At 41.5% G+C, this 17608-nt stretch overlaps 1 protein-coding gene across 2 annotated transcripts in view; it reads right to left on the reverse strand.

Annotated features, from left to right (window-relative positions):
- The window catches only part of LOC117255211 (slit homolog 1 protein-like), a 118070-nt gene that overhangs the window by 48823 nt on the left and 51639 nt on the right, over nucleotides 1-17608 (reverse strand). For both annotated transcript variants that reach the window (XM_033623877.2, XM_033623876.2), the window contains exons 5-12: nucleotides 13716-13787; nucleotides 11185-11256; nucleotides 10811-10882; nucleotides 10149-10312; nucleotides 9918-10065; nucleotides 9421-9492; nucleotides 2831-2902; nucleotides 2244-2315 (exon numbers count right to left, since the gene is read on the reverse strand). In XM_033623877.2, the coding sequence (XP_033479768.2) occupies nucleotides 2244-2315; nucleotides 2831-2902; nucleotides 9421-9492; nucleotides 9918-10065; nucleotides 10149-10312; nucleotides 10811-10882; nucleotides 11185-11256; nucleotides 13716-13787 (744 nt within the window). The remainder of the gene's footprint in view (nucleotides 1-2243; nucleotides 2316-2830; nucleotides 2903-9420; nucleotides 9493-9917; nucleotides 10066-10148; nucleotides 10313-10810; nucleotides 10883-11184; nucleotides 11257-13715; nucleotides 13788-17608) is intronic.

Genomic DNA, 17608 nt, shown 5'->3' on the forward strand with positions numbered 1-17608 from the left:
TTAAGACTTTTTAATGTCACTCAGGATGACATGTAAGACCAGAAAAAACATGATCCTACATCCATTACTTAGGGATGGAACAATTTTGACCAAATGTTTATTTTAACATAAAATATGACTTGTTTGTCGCGTGGTGGAGACGAGAACAGAACTGAGAGATACCTCACGTTTGTTGCTAAGTTTTCTTGGTGATTTTGTGTTTCTCACTCTGCCTCAATTCCCATCCTGCCGAATTTGACAAACATTATGCGTAAAATACACCCAGCCACCTCATAGGTACTGGCATGTATCGTTTACAGCAGTGCCACAAAATCTTGGTTAATAGCCAATTTCTTTTTAATTTTCACTTCCCCATACTGTCCATGGTACAGTGACGCCTAGCTAGCAGACATCGGATCCTCTGCTCTGAGCAGCCCGACCAGAAACAAAATATGAGTGTTGTTTGCTCTGAGCTGCCTGATGTTAATCCATATATATACATATATATACATACATATGTGGCCAAGTATTTGAGGTCTGACAGTGCAATGTCAGAAAAAAAACTAATTCATAAAATCCTACTTCAAATGACTTCTGGGAGATTGATTTAAGAATTAGAATAAATTAGAGTATTAGAGTATTCGAGTACTCATTTGGATGTCAGTATTTGTTCTATCAGTACTCGCCAATGCCCCTTCCACATGTAAACATTAATTTTATATAGAGATTTTTTTCTAATTAAAATGTGCATATTAACTTTGCTCGGCACCTCCTCGCCCACTGTCGCTCCCTCTATTGCTCTCTGTTTATCATGAGCAGCATGAAAGCTCCGCACCAGGGAAAAGTTGGCAGGAGTCTGCCTGCACATATAGACACAGTGACGAGGCTAACTGTTAGCGTTACACGGCTAAAATTACCCATCTGTTAATAATAACATAGTCAAGCTTTTTCGGCTTTATCAGTGTTGGATGTTAGCCGCTGCTGCTGTGTTAGCTCGTGCAGAAGGAGAGTGGCTTGGAGACAGTCCGTCAGCGCTGTGTCTAACCTGCATAACGTTAACGGCAGCAACGGAAAGTTTGCTAATTTTTCTCATGTTAACTTGGGATTTATGGTGTAATAGACTAACTGAAGCCCGGTTGTTCAATTAATGAATTTCAAATTGCACTTTTTTTCCGTTGTTGGCCAGTGGCATCCCTTTAGACTTTTTTTAATAAACTTTAATAATTTAATGCGAGTACGTGAATATAGAAGTCACTTAAAATGACCATCCCTAATTTTAATACCAACAACGACCTTATTTTTAGATGTTTTAAGTCTTTTTTAAAGACTTTTATTAAAAGTTTTTTTAATGATGCAGAACAACCACCGAAAGCTCAAAGCTCAACAGTAAAGTGAAATAAGTGTGTGGAAATCTTTTTCTACCAGTTAAGACTTTCTTTTAAATGACTTTTTAAGTTTTTGCTGTTGTGAAAGATGGCCCTTAAATTTTTCTCACGTAAATTTCAAATTTACGGTGTAGTAGGCAAATTGAAGCCTTTTAGTAATAATTATTCCATAATAATCTAATATGAGTACTTGAATACAGAAGTTACTTAAAATGCCCATCCCTAATTTTATACTAATTAAGGTCTAATTTTTAGATTAATGTTTTAAAACTTTTTCGGATCCACAGGAACTTTGATAATGAACTCGATGACATCTCACAAGCCTGGTTTTTGTAAAAAGATTTAAATCCGGAAAAAAAATCAACTTAAATATGACCAGATTCTGATCAATCAACAGTCTGTTTAGTTGCTGACATAAAGCAGTTTTTCAGAAAACTCCCAAACCTTGTCAACAGCTACCTACTGTACAGTAAGTACATGGCTGTCTGCCAGAATGATTTTTAAATCAACCATTCTGAGACACATTCAGAAACTTTCAAATTCTTCACAGTAGTTTGAATTTCTGCAGCTGTGTCATGAAGCTCTTTCATCCTAACACAATCATTACAACTGTAGCTTCAGCATGTGGAATGCATTGTGTGGTGCATAAGAAGATGGCGGTGTTATCAAAAAAGTAACATCATAGCGTGTTATGAGAAACAGATTTACATCAGCTTGACTTGGCAAAAAACTACACGAGGAGACATTACTTTCCATCCAACGATCCAACAAATTATGGGCACTCTCAGGCTGTTTGACACCTGAAATTCATTTGCGTAAAACACAGTCGGTGTAAATGTCAGCTCAGACAAATATATGCATGTTGTGGTTTGGACTTACAGCAGCTCCAGAGAGGCCAGGCCATCAAACACTCCGCCGGGCAGCTCGGTGATCTTATTACCATACAGAACTCTGCACACAAAGATGGTTTTGTTTTTTCTTATGAATTCATACATATTCAATCAGTGTGTTACCACTTACTACCATGTTTTATCATCAATTTGCATCATCATAAACAACGGAAGACTTTTATTCCATTGGTTAAACGTTTAGATGGCTTCACACTCCAAAGCAGCCCAAACAAAAACACATTCACACACAGCCACAACAGAATACATTAATGCCAGACACATACAGCACAGGCATACGTACACACACTTACATATATACACATAGACCCACAGGCCACCTGCTGTGATTATGTGTAAGTCCTGATGTTTCAGAAAGAATCTCTGTTTACAGAGAGCAGGCGCCACTTTTGAATTATTCATACTGACAGACACACAAACACACGCATGCGGTGCAGACATATGGTGGTATAGACAGGCATAATACAGACATATGTAAACACATATTGGTAGAGGCACTCTCATAACACTTCAACAGTTTATTCACACACACACCGTGACACTGTGTGTGTTACTCACAGGGAGTTGAGAGCTCGGAGGCCATGGAAAGCATCAGGAGCGATCTCAGATATCTGGTTGTTACTCAGGTCTCTGGGAATGAAACAGGTAACACACACACACACACACAGACTTTAGTCAAAGCAGCCAAAAAAACAGTCCGCTTCATCTTTGTTTTGATGTGAAAGTAGAGACTGTTGTCGCATCTCTCTGTAACCCATCACAGCAAGGATCTTTGTCATCCTTGATTGCAACTTCACCTTAAATAAACAAATTAAATCAGTTGTTCTTTCTTGTTTATATCAGCTCAGGAACATGTCAAAGATTAGATCATTACAAAAACTATGGAAACCATTATTCATGAATTCATTATTTCCTGTCTTGTCTACAAAAAGAATCTCTTTCCTGTTTTGATTAAAATTCTGCTGCTGGGGTTGTGACTTGACCTACAAAATAATCCTTGTATGCCAAGACTGGCTTCCCTTTGCTTTTAGAATTATTCTTAAAGAGTTATCAACAACTTTTACTGAGTTGTGAACACCTTATATTCCTCCTTGCTCCATATTATCTGCTGATACTTTACTGCTAGTTGTTCCAACTTGGAGATTTGGTCACAAGACTCTGGACTCCTACAGTCTGAAACTTCCTGCCTGTGGACATCAAGGCAGCGAGAGCCGAATTCTCTTTTAAATAACTCACTTTTTTAGCTTTTAAGTGAGTATTTTCCTAACTTGCTTATAACTGGTTGTTTTCATCTCTGTGTTTGTGATTATTTTATTATTTGAAATGTATTTACTTCAATCTTAATGTTTTAGAGCTTTGTTTAAACCTGTGTGCGTTGTTGTAAGTGTCATAATAAATAAAGTGAAATGTTATTGAGGGATTAAAGGAATACATCACAAACAAAGTGATTATTTGTTTATCAATTACTTGTATTACCTTGAATTTATAAAAAAAAAAAAACAATCTATTTCTGGCACACCTCCACAGTGAACAGACAGTCCAAAAAAATTGCATGAATTATAGATATGGACCATGTTCAACTAGAGCAGAACTTTATCAAAACATTTGTTGACTAAATCTATCCTTCCATCCATTTTCACCTGCTTATCCAGGGTCAGGTCATGGGGGCAGCCGGCTGAGCAAAGTACTCAAGATGTCCCTCTCCCCAGCAACACTTTCCAGTTGCTCCTGGGGAATCATGAGGCATTCCCAGGCCAGATGAGATATATAATCCTTACAGCATGTTCTATGTCTGCCTTAAAGCCTTCTACCAGTTGGACGTGCCCAGAAAACCTCTGACCAGAGGCGCTAAGGAGGCATCCGAATCAGATGCGCGAACCATCTCAACTGACCACTTTTGATGTGAAAGAGCAGGAGCTCTACTCTGAGCTAAAACATTCCAATTCAAAACACACTAGTACAAACAGTGTTGTGCACAGTTGAGTAGCAGGCCTGTGTACCCGCACGCATTTGTACTCTGCTCAAAAGGAGTTCAAATGCACGCGAGGCGCCCTCAGGGCGTGCTACTCGTAGGCGGAGGTGTTTTGAATAGTAATGTTTTAGCAAAAATGCATGTGTTTGGGAAGTATTGAGCACACGATCAGATAAATGAGACTTGGATTATAAAGCAAGAGTTGTTTGTAAATGTAAATTGTAAATCATTTTGATACAGTTTTGCTGTTGTGAAACATGGCCTTTAAAGGGAAATTTCGTTTTATTTCAACCTGTCTCCTGTCGTCCTAAATTTGTTTCAAGTGACTAGTGACATAAAAATAATAGTTAGCATGTTAGCCATTAGCCTAGATACTCGCGAGATTTCGGCCGCACTTTGGAAAGCAGAGCTAAATGGTAAACAAATATGGCAGCACACCGGTAAGGTAAGACAACACGTTTACATGTCGTTTTCTATATGTTCTCTGACATTTATCCTAACGATATGAGGCGGTCTTTGTGGAAAATAAGCTTGTTTAGTGGACTAACTTTGCACTTGAAGGTTGCCCGTTCACTTACGTTTTAACAGGTCTGACGCTACTATGCGCCCCGGCTGTATCTAGGCTAATGGCTAACATGCTAACTATTATTTTTATGTCACTAGTCACTTGAAACAAATTTAGGACGATAGGAGACAGGTTGAAATAAACCGAAATTTCCCTTTGATTACTTAAATTCCTGAAGAATGTTTCACCTTTTTCGGATTCTCCATTTCACATGGGGTGCATGTGAGAAAAGCAAAGTTTCACAGATTCAAGGTAACACACAGTGAGTAACTGACTTATAAATGGTCATCTTGCAGGTACAGTATTCCTTTAGCAGATGAGAAAGTGTTTAATAGTGCATTTGTTTTCTTCATGTGATACATTCTGGGGTCAAACATACATGAATGGTTTTATTGTTCATTTTTCTAATCCCCAAATCAAATCAAATCAAAACCATTTATAAAACTGAGAAACCCCACTGTATGTGAAAGGCTGGCTCTCAGAGAGCGAGTGCAGTTCTGCTTAAGTTTTTAAATCTCTGATTTAGTCTGGCCGAGCCAAACCACAGCATGTCAGATTATAAAATCCTTGTTCTGCTGCCACATGTCAGTCGCTCAACTGTCACAATAAATTTTAAGACAAACCACTTAAACCAGCCTGGTAATGTAATCAACCCCCGTCTAGGCTTGGGACAGTCTCACAGTGATGATGTAAGGGGGGGGGGGATTGAGAGGAAAAGGAAAACCACACAGAGACAAAGATGGAGAGAGAGAATGTCTGAGGATGGAAATGGACAGAGGAAGAGAGAGAGAGAGAAGGAAGCAGTGAGAGTGAACAGAATAAAGCCACAAAGAAAGAGGAGAAATCTAAAATAGGGTACAAAGCTAGGAACATTATTATTGTGGTCAGATGAGTATTTTAAACACATTCACCAGATCACAATGATATACGTCTCATTCGTAATGCAAGACCCTAAAACGGCCTCTGATGGGGACTGCATCTCTTTGCAGGCTGACATGAATCAAGTGCTCCTCCATGCTGAAAATCCACTGGGGCTGTTTGTTATGTCGAGCAGGAAAACCACAGCTCGGTGAACAGTGGAGACAGAGGAAGGAGAGAGCGATCCAGTTGGCAGATCAGAGTTTAAAACACTGACATTTTCCCAGAGGCACTGGCCCTCTGGAGGAAGACATACTGTGATCGCATTGGTTGAGTTGAAACTTAAGGGGTGGAGCTATAAAACCACAGCTTCTCTGGCTACATGGTGTTAGTCTAGCTGACTTTCAGCCTAGCTCCTGTAAAGAAAAATGTATATTTAATCACTTCATGTCATAATAATCATAATTATACTGCAAATCATGGAAGTTAAGGGAAATATTTTAGTGCTGATGCTTAACTTCTTGAGCAAAAAAAACCCAACCTCACTATTACAACATGAAAGACTTTAAATCAAGTCATAAATATATATATATTCGTTTGAAAAATTAACTCTTAATTTTAGAGTATTCACAAGTCACTAAATCTGTATAGCTTGGTTTTAAAAAGTGGCCGTCAACATCTGAGGTGGACCTGAGAAAACCAGAAACTCTACACATCTTCCATTCTTCCATCGCAGACTGAAAACTCATTTGCTCAGACTGCACCTTGGCACATTTAAAGAATAAAAATAAAAATGTCTCTGTCTGTTATTGTCTTTAAATGTTAAACTTAAAGGTCCAGTGTGTAAGATTGGGGAGATTTAATGACATCTAGTGGTGAGGGTGGCAGATTGCAACAAGCTGAAACTTCTCCTGATTAGAATTCCTTCAGCGTTCATAATTCAGGAGGTTTTTGCAGAGAGCTGAAATTATCCACAGAGGTCTCTTCCTCTCCAAAACAAACAGACCAAGTGATTAAAAATGGTCAAAACACTGTATAACGCATTTTCACGTTACAAATCAGTGTTTCTCTGAAGCTGTTTCGCATGTCGGAGACCCGCAATGAACCCAGCACCTGCTGATGTCTGCTGACCTTTTCTCTGCACTTAAGATCCAGACGTTCAGGAGGTTTTTTACCAGAGGGGTATTCCAGGTAGAAGGCTCAACAAACTCCGAGTCTAATCCTGAACTCTGAGTTGACTTACCCTGAGCTGGGAAACTCATAGCCGGTTCCAGAGCAGCTGATTTGAATTAGTTCAATCAACTCTGAGTAGGTACACCTTGAGTTAAGCGCGTGCACAACCACAATAAAAAGCCATCATCAATGGAGCCCCGATACCTTGATTCACCATGGCAACTGGAAAGAAAAAGCGATCAACTTATTTTACACCTGTGGAATTGGAGGTGCTCATGAATGCCTACAGCGAATATGAGCATATATTTCGTAAAAAAAGTAACACCGCTAAAGCTGCCAAGGAGAGAGAGGCGGCATGTGAAACTTAGCAAGCAGAATTATCTATGATGGGAGGTTGGTGGCTTAGTGGATAGAGCAGGCGTCCCATACATATGGCTTACGCAGCGGCCCGGGTTCAACTCCGGCCTGTGGCACCTTGCTGCATGTCACTCCCTTTGTCTCTCTCCCCCTTTCCCGCTTAACTGTCCTGTTAATTTAAGGCAAAATGCCACCCTCAAAAAATATTAAAAAAGAATCCTTGCTAATTTCCGCAGCTATTTTAAGCACATATAGACGGTTGATGACTTATTTGAAATCTGAATCCTTTAAAAACTATCATACCCAAGAACTGAACCCACTTTCTGGAATACCCCACAGGAGCTGAATAATCCACAGAGGTCTCCTTCTCTCCAAAATAAACAAACCAGGTGATTAAAAGCGCTGTATGTAAGAATGTGGCCAAAACGGTTACTGCACTCAAATTCAAAATACTGCCGCGAGTCGTGTCTGCCCCCCCTCCCCTACAGATTCGAGGTTGCTGGACAGCGGCACACTGGAGACTGATTTGTTTGCCCACGGGCGGCTGCCGTGGCAGGGACGCGTCGCTGCGTCCTTGATCTTCGGTTTTTCAGTGTACCGTTTGAGCAAGTCCGGCTTCTCTGCTGCTAACGCTGCTGCCGGGATACAGCTGAGGAGGAGCCGGCTGCTAATGCTATGTACCGGGACACTGCTAATGCTGCTTGCTGTGCTGCTGTAGCTCAGTCGTAAACTGTAACTGATGCTGAGACTCTACTGACTGTGTGACTGGTAGACGGCTGGCGCAACAGGCCAAAACACAAATTCAAAACATAAACATGATTTGTGGACTATAAAAATGTTTTTTAAATGCGAATATTCTGGCTGTACTATTGCTGTCCGTGAGATCAGTATGTTATATTAACATTATTCCTGAGTCTCTGTGACATATTAGGAGGATTTTACGACTATTTGCTTTAGATTTCTTACATATAGCTCCTTAAAAACCAGTAAAAGCACTGAATAAAACAGTGTCGTGATAAAAATCAGTGTTTTTCAGACACTATTCGTTGCGGTGGCGCTTCCCACCGTGGCTGATGTGGAAATGCAAACACACAAATGGCACTTTGGCAAACTCTGAGGACGAGGATCTGCTCCCTATGTAGATATAACCAGCCCATTCTAAGGTAACAAAAACACAATCATGCTTTTTTTCAGATGATTATTCACTAAAGAAAACATACTTTTAATATTCAATTCTGCCAATATATCCCCCTAAATCCTACACACTGGATCAAAGTAGTTGAGCATATTTGATAAAACTTATGTACTTGCATGATTCATGCAATTTTTGTTGCTGAGTTCTATAGGGATGATGTTTATTGGCAAGCCAACCCAGAAGTTAGCGTTGCCCTCAAAAAGCCAGTGGGATTTTTCCATTGGATTTTGGGTTACTGCAGAAAATAAGTTGCAAACAAAAGTTTACGATACTTACGTGTTTTGTTCAGCAAGATAATCCTCACAAATGGACGCCACAGTCATGATTTTTTAAGCGGAAATGCAATTGCCAAAAGTTAAAAGCTAACATTTGGCTATACATAAATGACCTCACGTACACAACCAGGCTGTAAAACCGTGTTCAACGTGATGAGGTTCTGTAGTGTCATTTAGCCACTCGTTAACCTTTTTCACGAAAGGCTTCAAAATTTACAAGTGTGGTATTTACTGACATATTTTATGTTGTAGAACTAAATGTGAAAATCTCTAAAGCTTATGTTAACAACAAATCTGATTTTTGGCATCTAACAAAACAAAAAAAAACACTGATTGTTAGTCACTATGGATAAAAGGTTGAGCTAAATAAATGTATTGCAAGTTTTCACAGACTAATTAAGTCTGCAGAATCTGATTAAAAAATTAAATTTCCAAACTGAGGACTTCTCATGACTGGTTTTCGCTGCCCACTTCTGGAGGCAGCAGACTATGCAAGGGAGCCCACGTGTCATTCTCTCCAGCGCCTTTTTCTGAGGCCTTCCCAGGCCAGATGTGATGTACCGTACATACATGCCCTTCTGTGTGTTCTCACTCTGGGTCTCCTCCCAGTTAACCTCATCTGGCTAAGGGTTCACTCACTGCTGCCTTACATTAACAGGCCAAAGATGGGAAAAAAATCAGTGATATTCATCCAAAAAAGGTTATTGAACCCAAACTGCTATTTATCAGTGAGTTTGTTTTCAGAAGACTCACATTCGACGAAGCTTCTTGTAGGAGGTGAAGGCGCCCGGAGGAACAGACTTGATGCCATTCTGCTCCAATCGACTAGAGGGGCAGCGAGAGAAGCAAAGAGAGAAAGAGTGAGACAGACATTAATAATTTGCCTCCTGTAGGTTGTTATACACCACAGCATGGCTGCCAGCTGGATGTTACTTCCATCATCTGGACTGTCTGTAGTTTCCATTCAAAGTCCTCAGACATTTGTCCACATGCAGCATTAATTCAAGACACATTACTTAATATAGCATGATGATATTTTTTTAACAAGCTGCTGCAGATCAGCAATGTTGCAAATTCTGAGGAGCAATTATTGGGACAGTGTCACTGCTTCAAATGTGATTTTTTATTTATCCCAGGAAGATGCCCAGACCATTCTATACTCATGATTACTTGTCAGTTCAGTGCTAAAGGACATAAAGCTCATTCTACTTGTAAGTTGTCTCAGTTGAATGTAAACTTGGGATACTCACATCTCCGTCATGGCCTCAGGGAGGTGGGCAGGGATGGCAGTAAGGCCCCTCCCTCGACAGTCCACGATGTTGTTGCTGCAGGAACACATGGGAGGACAGGAGCCCGATGCCAGGCTGCACGGCTGAACGAAGGCACTGCCGCCGTGCCCTGTGAACAAACAAGTAAAACTAACTTTGACTCCCTCACCCACAAGTGAACCTCAGTGTGTTGTTGTCACTGGGCTGCCGTACCTGAGCAGGCGAAATCGCTCTTGCGCAGCTCGGCGAGGTTGAGGCCCCTCAGCGTGGGAGGAGAGCTGCACTGAGTGTAGAGGCCTAAAGCCGCCCGCTGCCGCAGCCATGGAGACAACCAGGCCAGGTGACAGTCACAGCGTAGAGAGTTAGAGTGGAGACGACTGGGAGGGAAGATCAGGGGAGGAAGTGCGAGGGAGGGAGGGAAAGAGGACAGGTGGGAGTGAAGGAGGGAGGAAAAAGTGAAAAAGGGAGGAAAGGAATGATGTGAAAGGACAGAAGGCAGAGAATGGGAACATATGGGGAAGGAGGGAAGAGTGCGACGAAAAGAAAGGAGGAAATTGAAAGGGGAAGGAAAGCAAGGTAAGAAAGAAGGGAACAAATAAAGAAGGAGGGTGTAAAAAGAAGCCAAAGAAGAGACGGAATATGTAAAAGGAGTGGATCGGTGGGAGAAAATAACAAGGTGGGGAAGTATTGAGAAAGGAAATTAACCACAATATACAGAGAAAGGAGAAATAAAAGAATGAAATAAAGAAGGAGAGATGAAAAAAATAAGAAACAAGTACTGGTAAGTATCTGTCTGTGCTGTCACTGTGGTTCTGTTTCCAGAGTGAACAATGTGGCATTCTGGGTAACGTAGTGCATTGAAATGAAGGACTCACAAGGTGCGGAGCTTCGGCATGTGGTTGAAACTGGAGACTGGAATAGTACTGATGTTGTTGTTGTTCAGCGTTCTGGGAGAAAGAGAGATATAGAGATAGAGAAAAAGGGAGCGAGGGAGGAAAAGAAAGAAACAGTCAAATGGAAGAGAGGAATAAAAATAACAGGAAGCAGAGAGTGGTGGGAGAAATCATAATCGAGTAGAAAGGAGAAAGAAAGAGAGAGACATGAAGAAAGTGGGGACAAAAAGGCAAAACATGAACAAATAGTCACACCGGGAAAAGAAATAGATAAAAGAAGAGATATAATGAGAAGAAGTGAGAGACATGCCAAACAATCTGTATTTGAAAGACTCCATGCTTTAAGTTTTACTCACAGTACTTCCAGAGATCGCAGAGCTCTGAACGCCCCCTCCTCGATACAGCTGATGTGGTTTTTATCCAGCTGACTGGTAATTAAAGGAACACAACACCAGAATGATATTTAGTCAGTCAGTTAAGCCGACCAAGTAATCAATCCACTGATCAATCTTTTGCAGGTTACTTGACGGGGACCTTCATGAATTATGCTTTCCCTTATTTAGTGTCTTAAAGGAAATGGCCACCTTAGAATGAAAATACAGACAGTACTTACTGACCCTCATGCCAACGACAAATGAAACGAGACTCTAGCACCATCACTAGCCATCAGCTAGTCTCACGCAAGTTGCCATGTACACACATTTCCTTTAATATATAGTGTCACAATGAAGATGTTCATATTAAGTGTGATGTGAAATGTGGTTTTAAATAATGAGGTAAAGATATGTAGAAGCAATCCCTGTGAGCAAAAACATCAGGCTTCAGATCGTTCTGAAAACTCTGTTTGAAACAGTTGTTGCTACTGGATGACATATACATTTCGTAATGAGTGGATCCTCAAGCGTTTAAAAAAATATATTAGTTTCAACTGAACTGGAGGGAAAAAAAAGCGTTGCAGAAAGTCGTTTCTGTGGGCTACGGCAACACTAAACCCCTGAGCTTGCCTGAGAAGGACTGAATGCGCAAACCTGCTATTTTTAAATATCTCATTGAGACAGACTCTCACTGCAGCCTGTTACATTTTGTTCCAGACATGGGGGAAAGTTACACACACAGTTACCTTCAAGTCTCAAACAAGTCCCAAGTTAGTTGCAGTGAGAATCAAGCAAGTCAAGTCAAGTTCCTGCTATAAGTCAAGCAAGTCAAGTCGAGTCATTGCTCAGGTCAAGCAAGTCACAAGTCAGGTCATATGTCACATACAGCAAACATCTCCTCACGATCCACTAGCTTCATGTCCTCTGAATATGCTGTGAAAATGTCCGGTGTCTGTAGGAAGCCCAGGCTCCGCAAATGGCAACAAAAACATTTGGGTCCAGGCTGCACCAACCAGCCAGCATGAGACCAGTGAAAGCAGGCACACACACATATGAACGCGGTGCCCATGTCTTACGGTCTCACACAAGTGCACACACGTGAATGCAGTGCACAGAGAGGCAGTTAGAGCTACAGGCTACAGTGAGGCTAAAAACAGAGTTCAAATGACCTTTTTTTCAAACAACTTTTTATGTCGGGGCTTCAGGACACTTGGATCGCTACAGACGAGCAGTATGGAGATATTTTGTGGTTTCAATTATGTGTTTTTGGACGTTTGAATCTGGGGCGCCGTAAGCCTGCATTAGGTGGAGTTGTGTTGCTACCTCCTCTCCCCTTGGATCTCCGCAAGTGATGTGAGGACTCTAAAACTTCACCTGAGCCTCCCTTGGCATATGGGTGAGTAGATAATGGCTGAATTTTCATTGTTGGGTGCACTATCCCTTTAAGTAGTGAGTGGATATTTAAGTGTTTAAAACTATATATCAGTTTCAAAGGGATTTGGGAAAAAAAGCATTGCAGAATGTCATTCCTGTGGTTTACGGAAACACTAAACCCCTGACCTTGCGTGAGAAGGACCAAAACTAAAATGCAAGGACACTGCAGCCATTACATTTTGTTCTGAAAATGTCGGTGTGCAACCGTGTTACGTTTACGATAAACAAGATGCAGACTTCTGTCTGTGTCACCGCTGATGAGGAAATACAGCGAGTGCTGGACGGAGCAATGAGTGATTTAAGAGTACTGTTTGTGGTTGAAATGCTAAACAGATGTATAGTCTAGGTACCATGTCTGAAGGGTTACTTTTGGTCCCGAAGGTACCATACCGAAAGTGTTTGGTAAAAACGTGACTCTAGTGTTTACATTATGTAGCCAACACTACCAAATGAAGCAACATGCTAACGTCAGGAAAACGTTGAATCTTGGGTGCCAATGTTGTAAATTTCTCCACGATTTCGGATCATTTCCTGCTGGAACATTTCCGGTTGTGTTAAGAAGCTTTATTGGTGGAAAGTGCTGCTATTCTCTGTTACAGCCATTCCCGGCTGCAATGATGATGCAGAGACGCCAAGATACGATAAACCTGAAGACGATAACCAATCAGAGCAGAGTGGGCTTATTCGGGATGGGGGGCTTTAAGAGACAGACGCAAAGTGTTTCAGACAGGGGGTGAAAACAGGTGTTCCTGCTCAGACAATATGAGGAAAATGAAGTGTTTTTTGTCATTAAAGCATATAAACATGTTCTAGCAGAAACCAAAAATACAAGTATGAACCTGGAAATAGGCATAATGCAGTTGGTCGTCTTTAAGTTCAAACATACTGGTGCATCTTACAATGTGCAGTCTCTCTCTATGAACTGGATATACACTGGAAGATACTGCAGATGTGAAATCTTAATCAGGCGTGTGATGTTCACAGTTCAATTGCAGTTCTATTGTTACCACTGCTTGTTTGTGTGTGCATGTGTGCATGTGTTTGTGTGTGAGTATGTCGTAGTGTATACTTTCACACACAGGTTTTTGAGGTCCGTGGCTCCTCTGAAGGCCCTCCTTGGGATGGCCTGGATGCTATTTTCACTCAGGTCCCTGGAAAACAAAGAAACAGAGAGAGAAACTTCCTGTTGAGAGACACTGAAAATACATGCTTTCTTTCATTTTACTCATGAATTCTACTTTTTTATTATTATTTATGTAATCTCATTATTCAATGGTGCGTAGGCAATATTGTGTTGTTGTTTGGCTGATGCCAGTAAAGCACACTAAAAGCCTCCATATCTTCTTCTCCATCTGTTACAGCCAGCTGACTTACTGGGAAGCAAGTACATATAAAGGAGAAGGTGAATAAACATTTAAAACAGTCTGAAAAAGAAAGACAGGTTAGACAAAACATCTAAACAGTAAATGAATTTACAGCATTGTAAAAAAATAAAAAAGCTTTAAATCATAATATCCAGTAGTGTTTCCGGCCTCTGTGCTTATAAACATTGGGTCATCCTGCAGCATCCACCCACTATCAGTCCACTAAATCTAAATTTCAGGCTGATCCGCGCCATTACCACCTAGTTTCAAACCAATCTAAGCATCAGTTCCTCTTTATCTTAATGTTGTTTTTCCCTCTAGCCCAGAGGGAACTGAGGGAGGCGTGCAGCAACCAAGACTGCCTAGAGACCAGAGAGGGTCGCACCTGCTACGACAGGCCGGCTTCATACTGACCAAAAGGAGGATGAGTAGAAAGAGATATGATGTTACAGCTAGAAAGACCGTAAGGTAAGAACGGATGAACAACAGCGACCACAATAACAGAACCAGGCTGATAAAGGCAAAACCAAAGGGATAAAACTGTGTGTGTGTGTGTGTGTGTGTGTGTGTGTGTGTGTGTGTCAGATAGACCACAGAAGAGGACGTACATCACTCTGCCTGCCCTGGAGGACCTCAGACACACTCCATTAACGTCAGGGTCAAACCAGAGAGCCTGACGGAGGAGGAAACACCCACTTACTGAGACATGCACTGCTGATATGATATACTGTTTGACATCCAGCCTTGAAACACTCTCTTCGTGAGAGCAGATTTAATTTACACAGCACAACATTACACTGAATGTGAGAATTACTGGTTTCTGCAGAACAGGACGGTCAAGACAAGAGACAATCAGTAAAGTAGTAGCTGTCTATATTCCATTGTAGCAGTAAGAGCTGGTGTTTTCTTCAGGGACATATAGTGGTTTACTACTGATGTGTGGTATGATGATATCTTTATCTTTTAACTGCTGTCCTTCTATTTATTAACACCATACTACAATACAGTAAGGACGCATAATATATTGTTTTTTTATTGTCATTGTGTTGTCAACTTGTGCAATAAATACATCACGAAAGACTGTGATACAGTAACAACGTATTTAATTACATCCTGTCTGTAGGCGGGTTCAACAATAAGGATTGCTTGATGGCCCAGGCCAGTAAAGAGGTACTTTGGTCCCAAACTGGCCTGTGCTCAAAAACGCGAGTGAGCAAGTGACATATGCTTTCTGCTCTACTTTTAAAGACTTCGCTCTGCTCTGTCTGTGTCTGTCTTTGCACAACAACAGACACAGGGAAGCTTTCCACTTCAAAGATGATGTGGCGGTCAATCCTAAAACAACATAGGAGTTGAAATGCAAAAGAGCTTTCAATGGGTCTTGGAGAAAAACATATGACTGGGCTGAGAATGATGGCGTTATAAGAGTAGTGTAGACAGAGACAGAGAGGATGGCGGTGAATGCCCTCAGAACAGTCAGCTGTTAGTGATCGGAGCAGAGAACAAATTAACAGTAAACTTGTCAAGTGATAGTAAATGTACTGTGGAGATTTCCTGAAGATATACATATGTACACCGATCAGCCAAGACATTAAAGGGATAGTGCACCCAAAAATGAAAATTCAGCCATTATCTACTCACCCATATGCCAAGGGAGGCTCAAGTGAAGTTTTAGAGTCCTCACATCCCTTGCGGAGATCCCAGGGGAGAGAGGGTAGCAACACAACTCCACTTAATGCAGGCTGACAACGCCCTAGATTCAAATGTCCAAAAACACATAACAGAAACCACAAAATATCTCCATACTGCTCGTCTGTAGTGATCCAAGTGTCCTGAAGCCCCGACATAAAAAGTTAGTGTACAGAGAGGCAGTCAGAGCTACAGGCTACAATGAGGCTAAAAACAGAGTTCAAATGATGTTTTTCCAAACAACTTTTTATGTCGGGGCTTCAGGACACTTGGATCACTACGGACGAGCAGTATGGAGATATTTTGTGGTTTCAATTATGTGTTTTTGGACGTTTGAATCTGGGGCGCCGTCAGCCTGCATTAGGTGGAGTTGTGTTGCTACCTCCTCTCCCCTTGGATCTCCGCAAGTGATGTGAGGACTCTAAAACTTCACCTGAGCCTCCCTTTGCATATGGGTGAGTAGACAATGGCTGAATTTTCATTTTTGGGTGCACTATCCCTTTAAAACCAGTGACAGGTGAACTGAATAACATCAATCATCTCAGTACACTGCAGTCTTCTGCCGGGAAACTTTGGATCCTGGCATTCATGTGGATGCCACTTGACATCTATGGGACATGACTCAAAACTCACACAGCTCAAAGGATCCATCGCCAATGCCCTGGTTGCAGATACCACAGCACACCCCACCATGGATCAAGGGTAGCTCTGGGGAACCAGTATGTCCCACAAATGCTCAATCAGATTGGGATTCGGGGAATTTGGAGGCCAGGTCGTCGCCTTGAGCTATTTGTCACGTTCCTCGGATCATTCATGAGCAGTTTTTGTGTTTTGGAATGGTGCATTGTTCTGCTATGGGGGGTGTACTTGGTCTGTAACAGTGTTTGGGTGGGTAGTGCGTGTCAAGTGGCATCCACATGAACTCTAGCACCCAAGGTTTCCCAGCAGAACATTGCACTGTAATGAGATGATCATTGTGATGAGATGTTATTCACTTCCTGTCAGTGGTTTAAATGTTGTGGCTGATCAGTGTGTATATACAATCGCTCTGTAAGTCTGAGTCAAGGACTGAGTACACTTTATTATCTATTTAGCTATCGCAAGAGATATCGTCATCACTATTTTTCATGAGTTTATCCCATAACACACATTTTCCTCTTATCGTGCAGCATTAAGTTTTGTTTCGGCTACAGCGCTGTCTCTGTCGAAAGATCAGCGGTAAACCAGAGGCCTCATTTCTGTGGCCAAACCAGAGGAAGTATCATGGAGAGGTCAGCGGTTAAAAGCAGCAAGACAGCTTGGAATAAAATGAAAACTTGACACTGTCTGAGGTCTGTGATGAAAGCAGAGGTATCACTGAGTCTTTGAAGCATAAAGCTCTGCAGTGTCTGAGACATGAAACAACCAGTGAAGGAGGTGTTGAGGGATATACAGAGTGACGGAAAAGTGACAGACACAATGAAAACGTGTGAGGTGGTGCATGATACAGGGCGATACAGGATGAACAAGAACATACATTAAAAGGGTAAAATAGTTAGAGAGGAGGTGGTTTATTGTCTGATCCCGGTGGAGACCCCAGAGCTGACCCAGAACACACAGTGAAGTGATTATATCCCCAGTAAATGGAGGATGGGACTGTCTGTGGTACTTTGCTTAATGCTGCCACCTAAACCCAGATGAGCAGTGAAAGTGAATTAGCAACCAGCAAATAAAGGGAAATGAAATTGAGTGGGAAGGAGAGAAAGTAAGAGACGGTATAAAGGTCAGAGAGAAAGAAGAAATACGCTGCCAACAACACAGAGGAGAGTTGGAGCAGAAGAGAGGGATTGTTATGGTGATAGAGACAAAGAGAGAAATGGAGGCTTGATGGAAAGAGACAGAGGAGAAAAGAGATGAAGTCAGTTACACAAACAGTTTTT

Source organism: Epinephelus lanceolatus, chromosome 3 (genome assembly GCF_041903045.1).
Source record: "Epinephelus lanceolatus isolate andai-2023 chromosome 3, ASM4190304v1, whole genome shotgun sequence".
In the NCBI taxonomy this organism is placed as follows: domain Eukaryota; kingdom Metazoa; phylum Chordata; class Actinopteri; order Perciformes; family Serranidae; genus Epinephelus; species Epinephelus lanceolatus.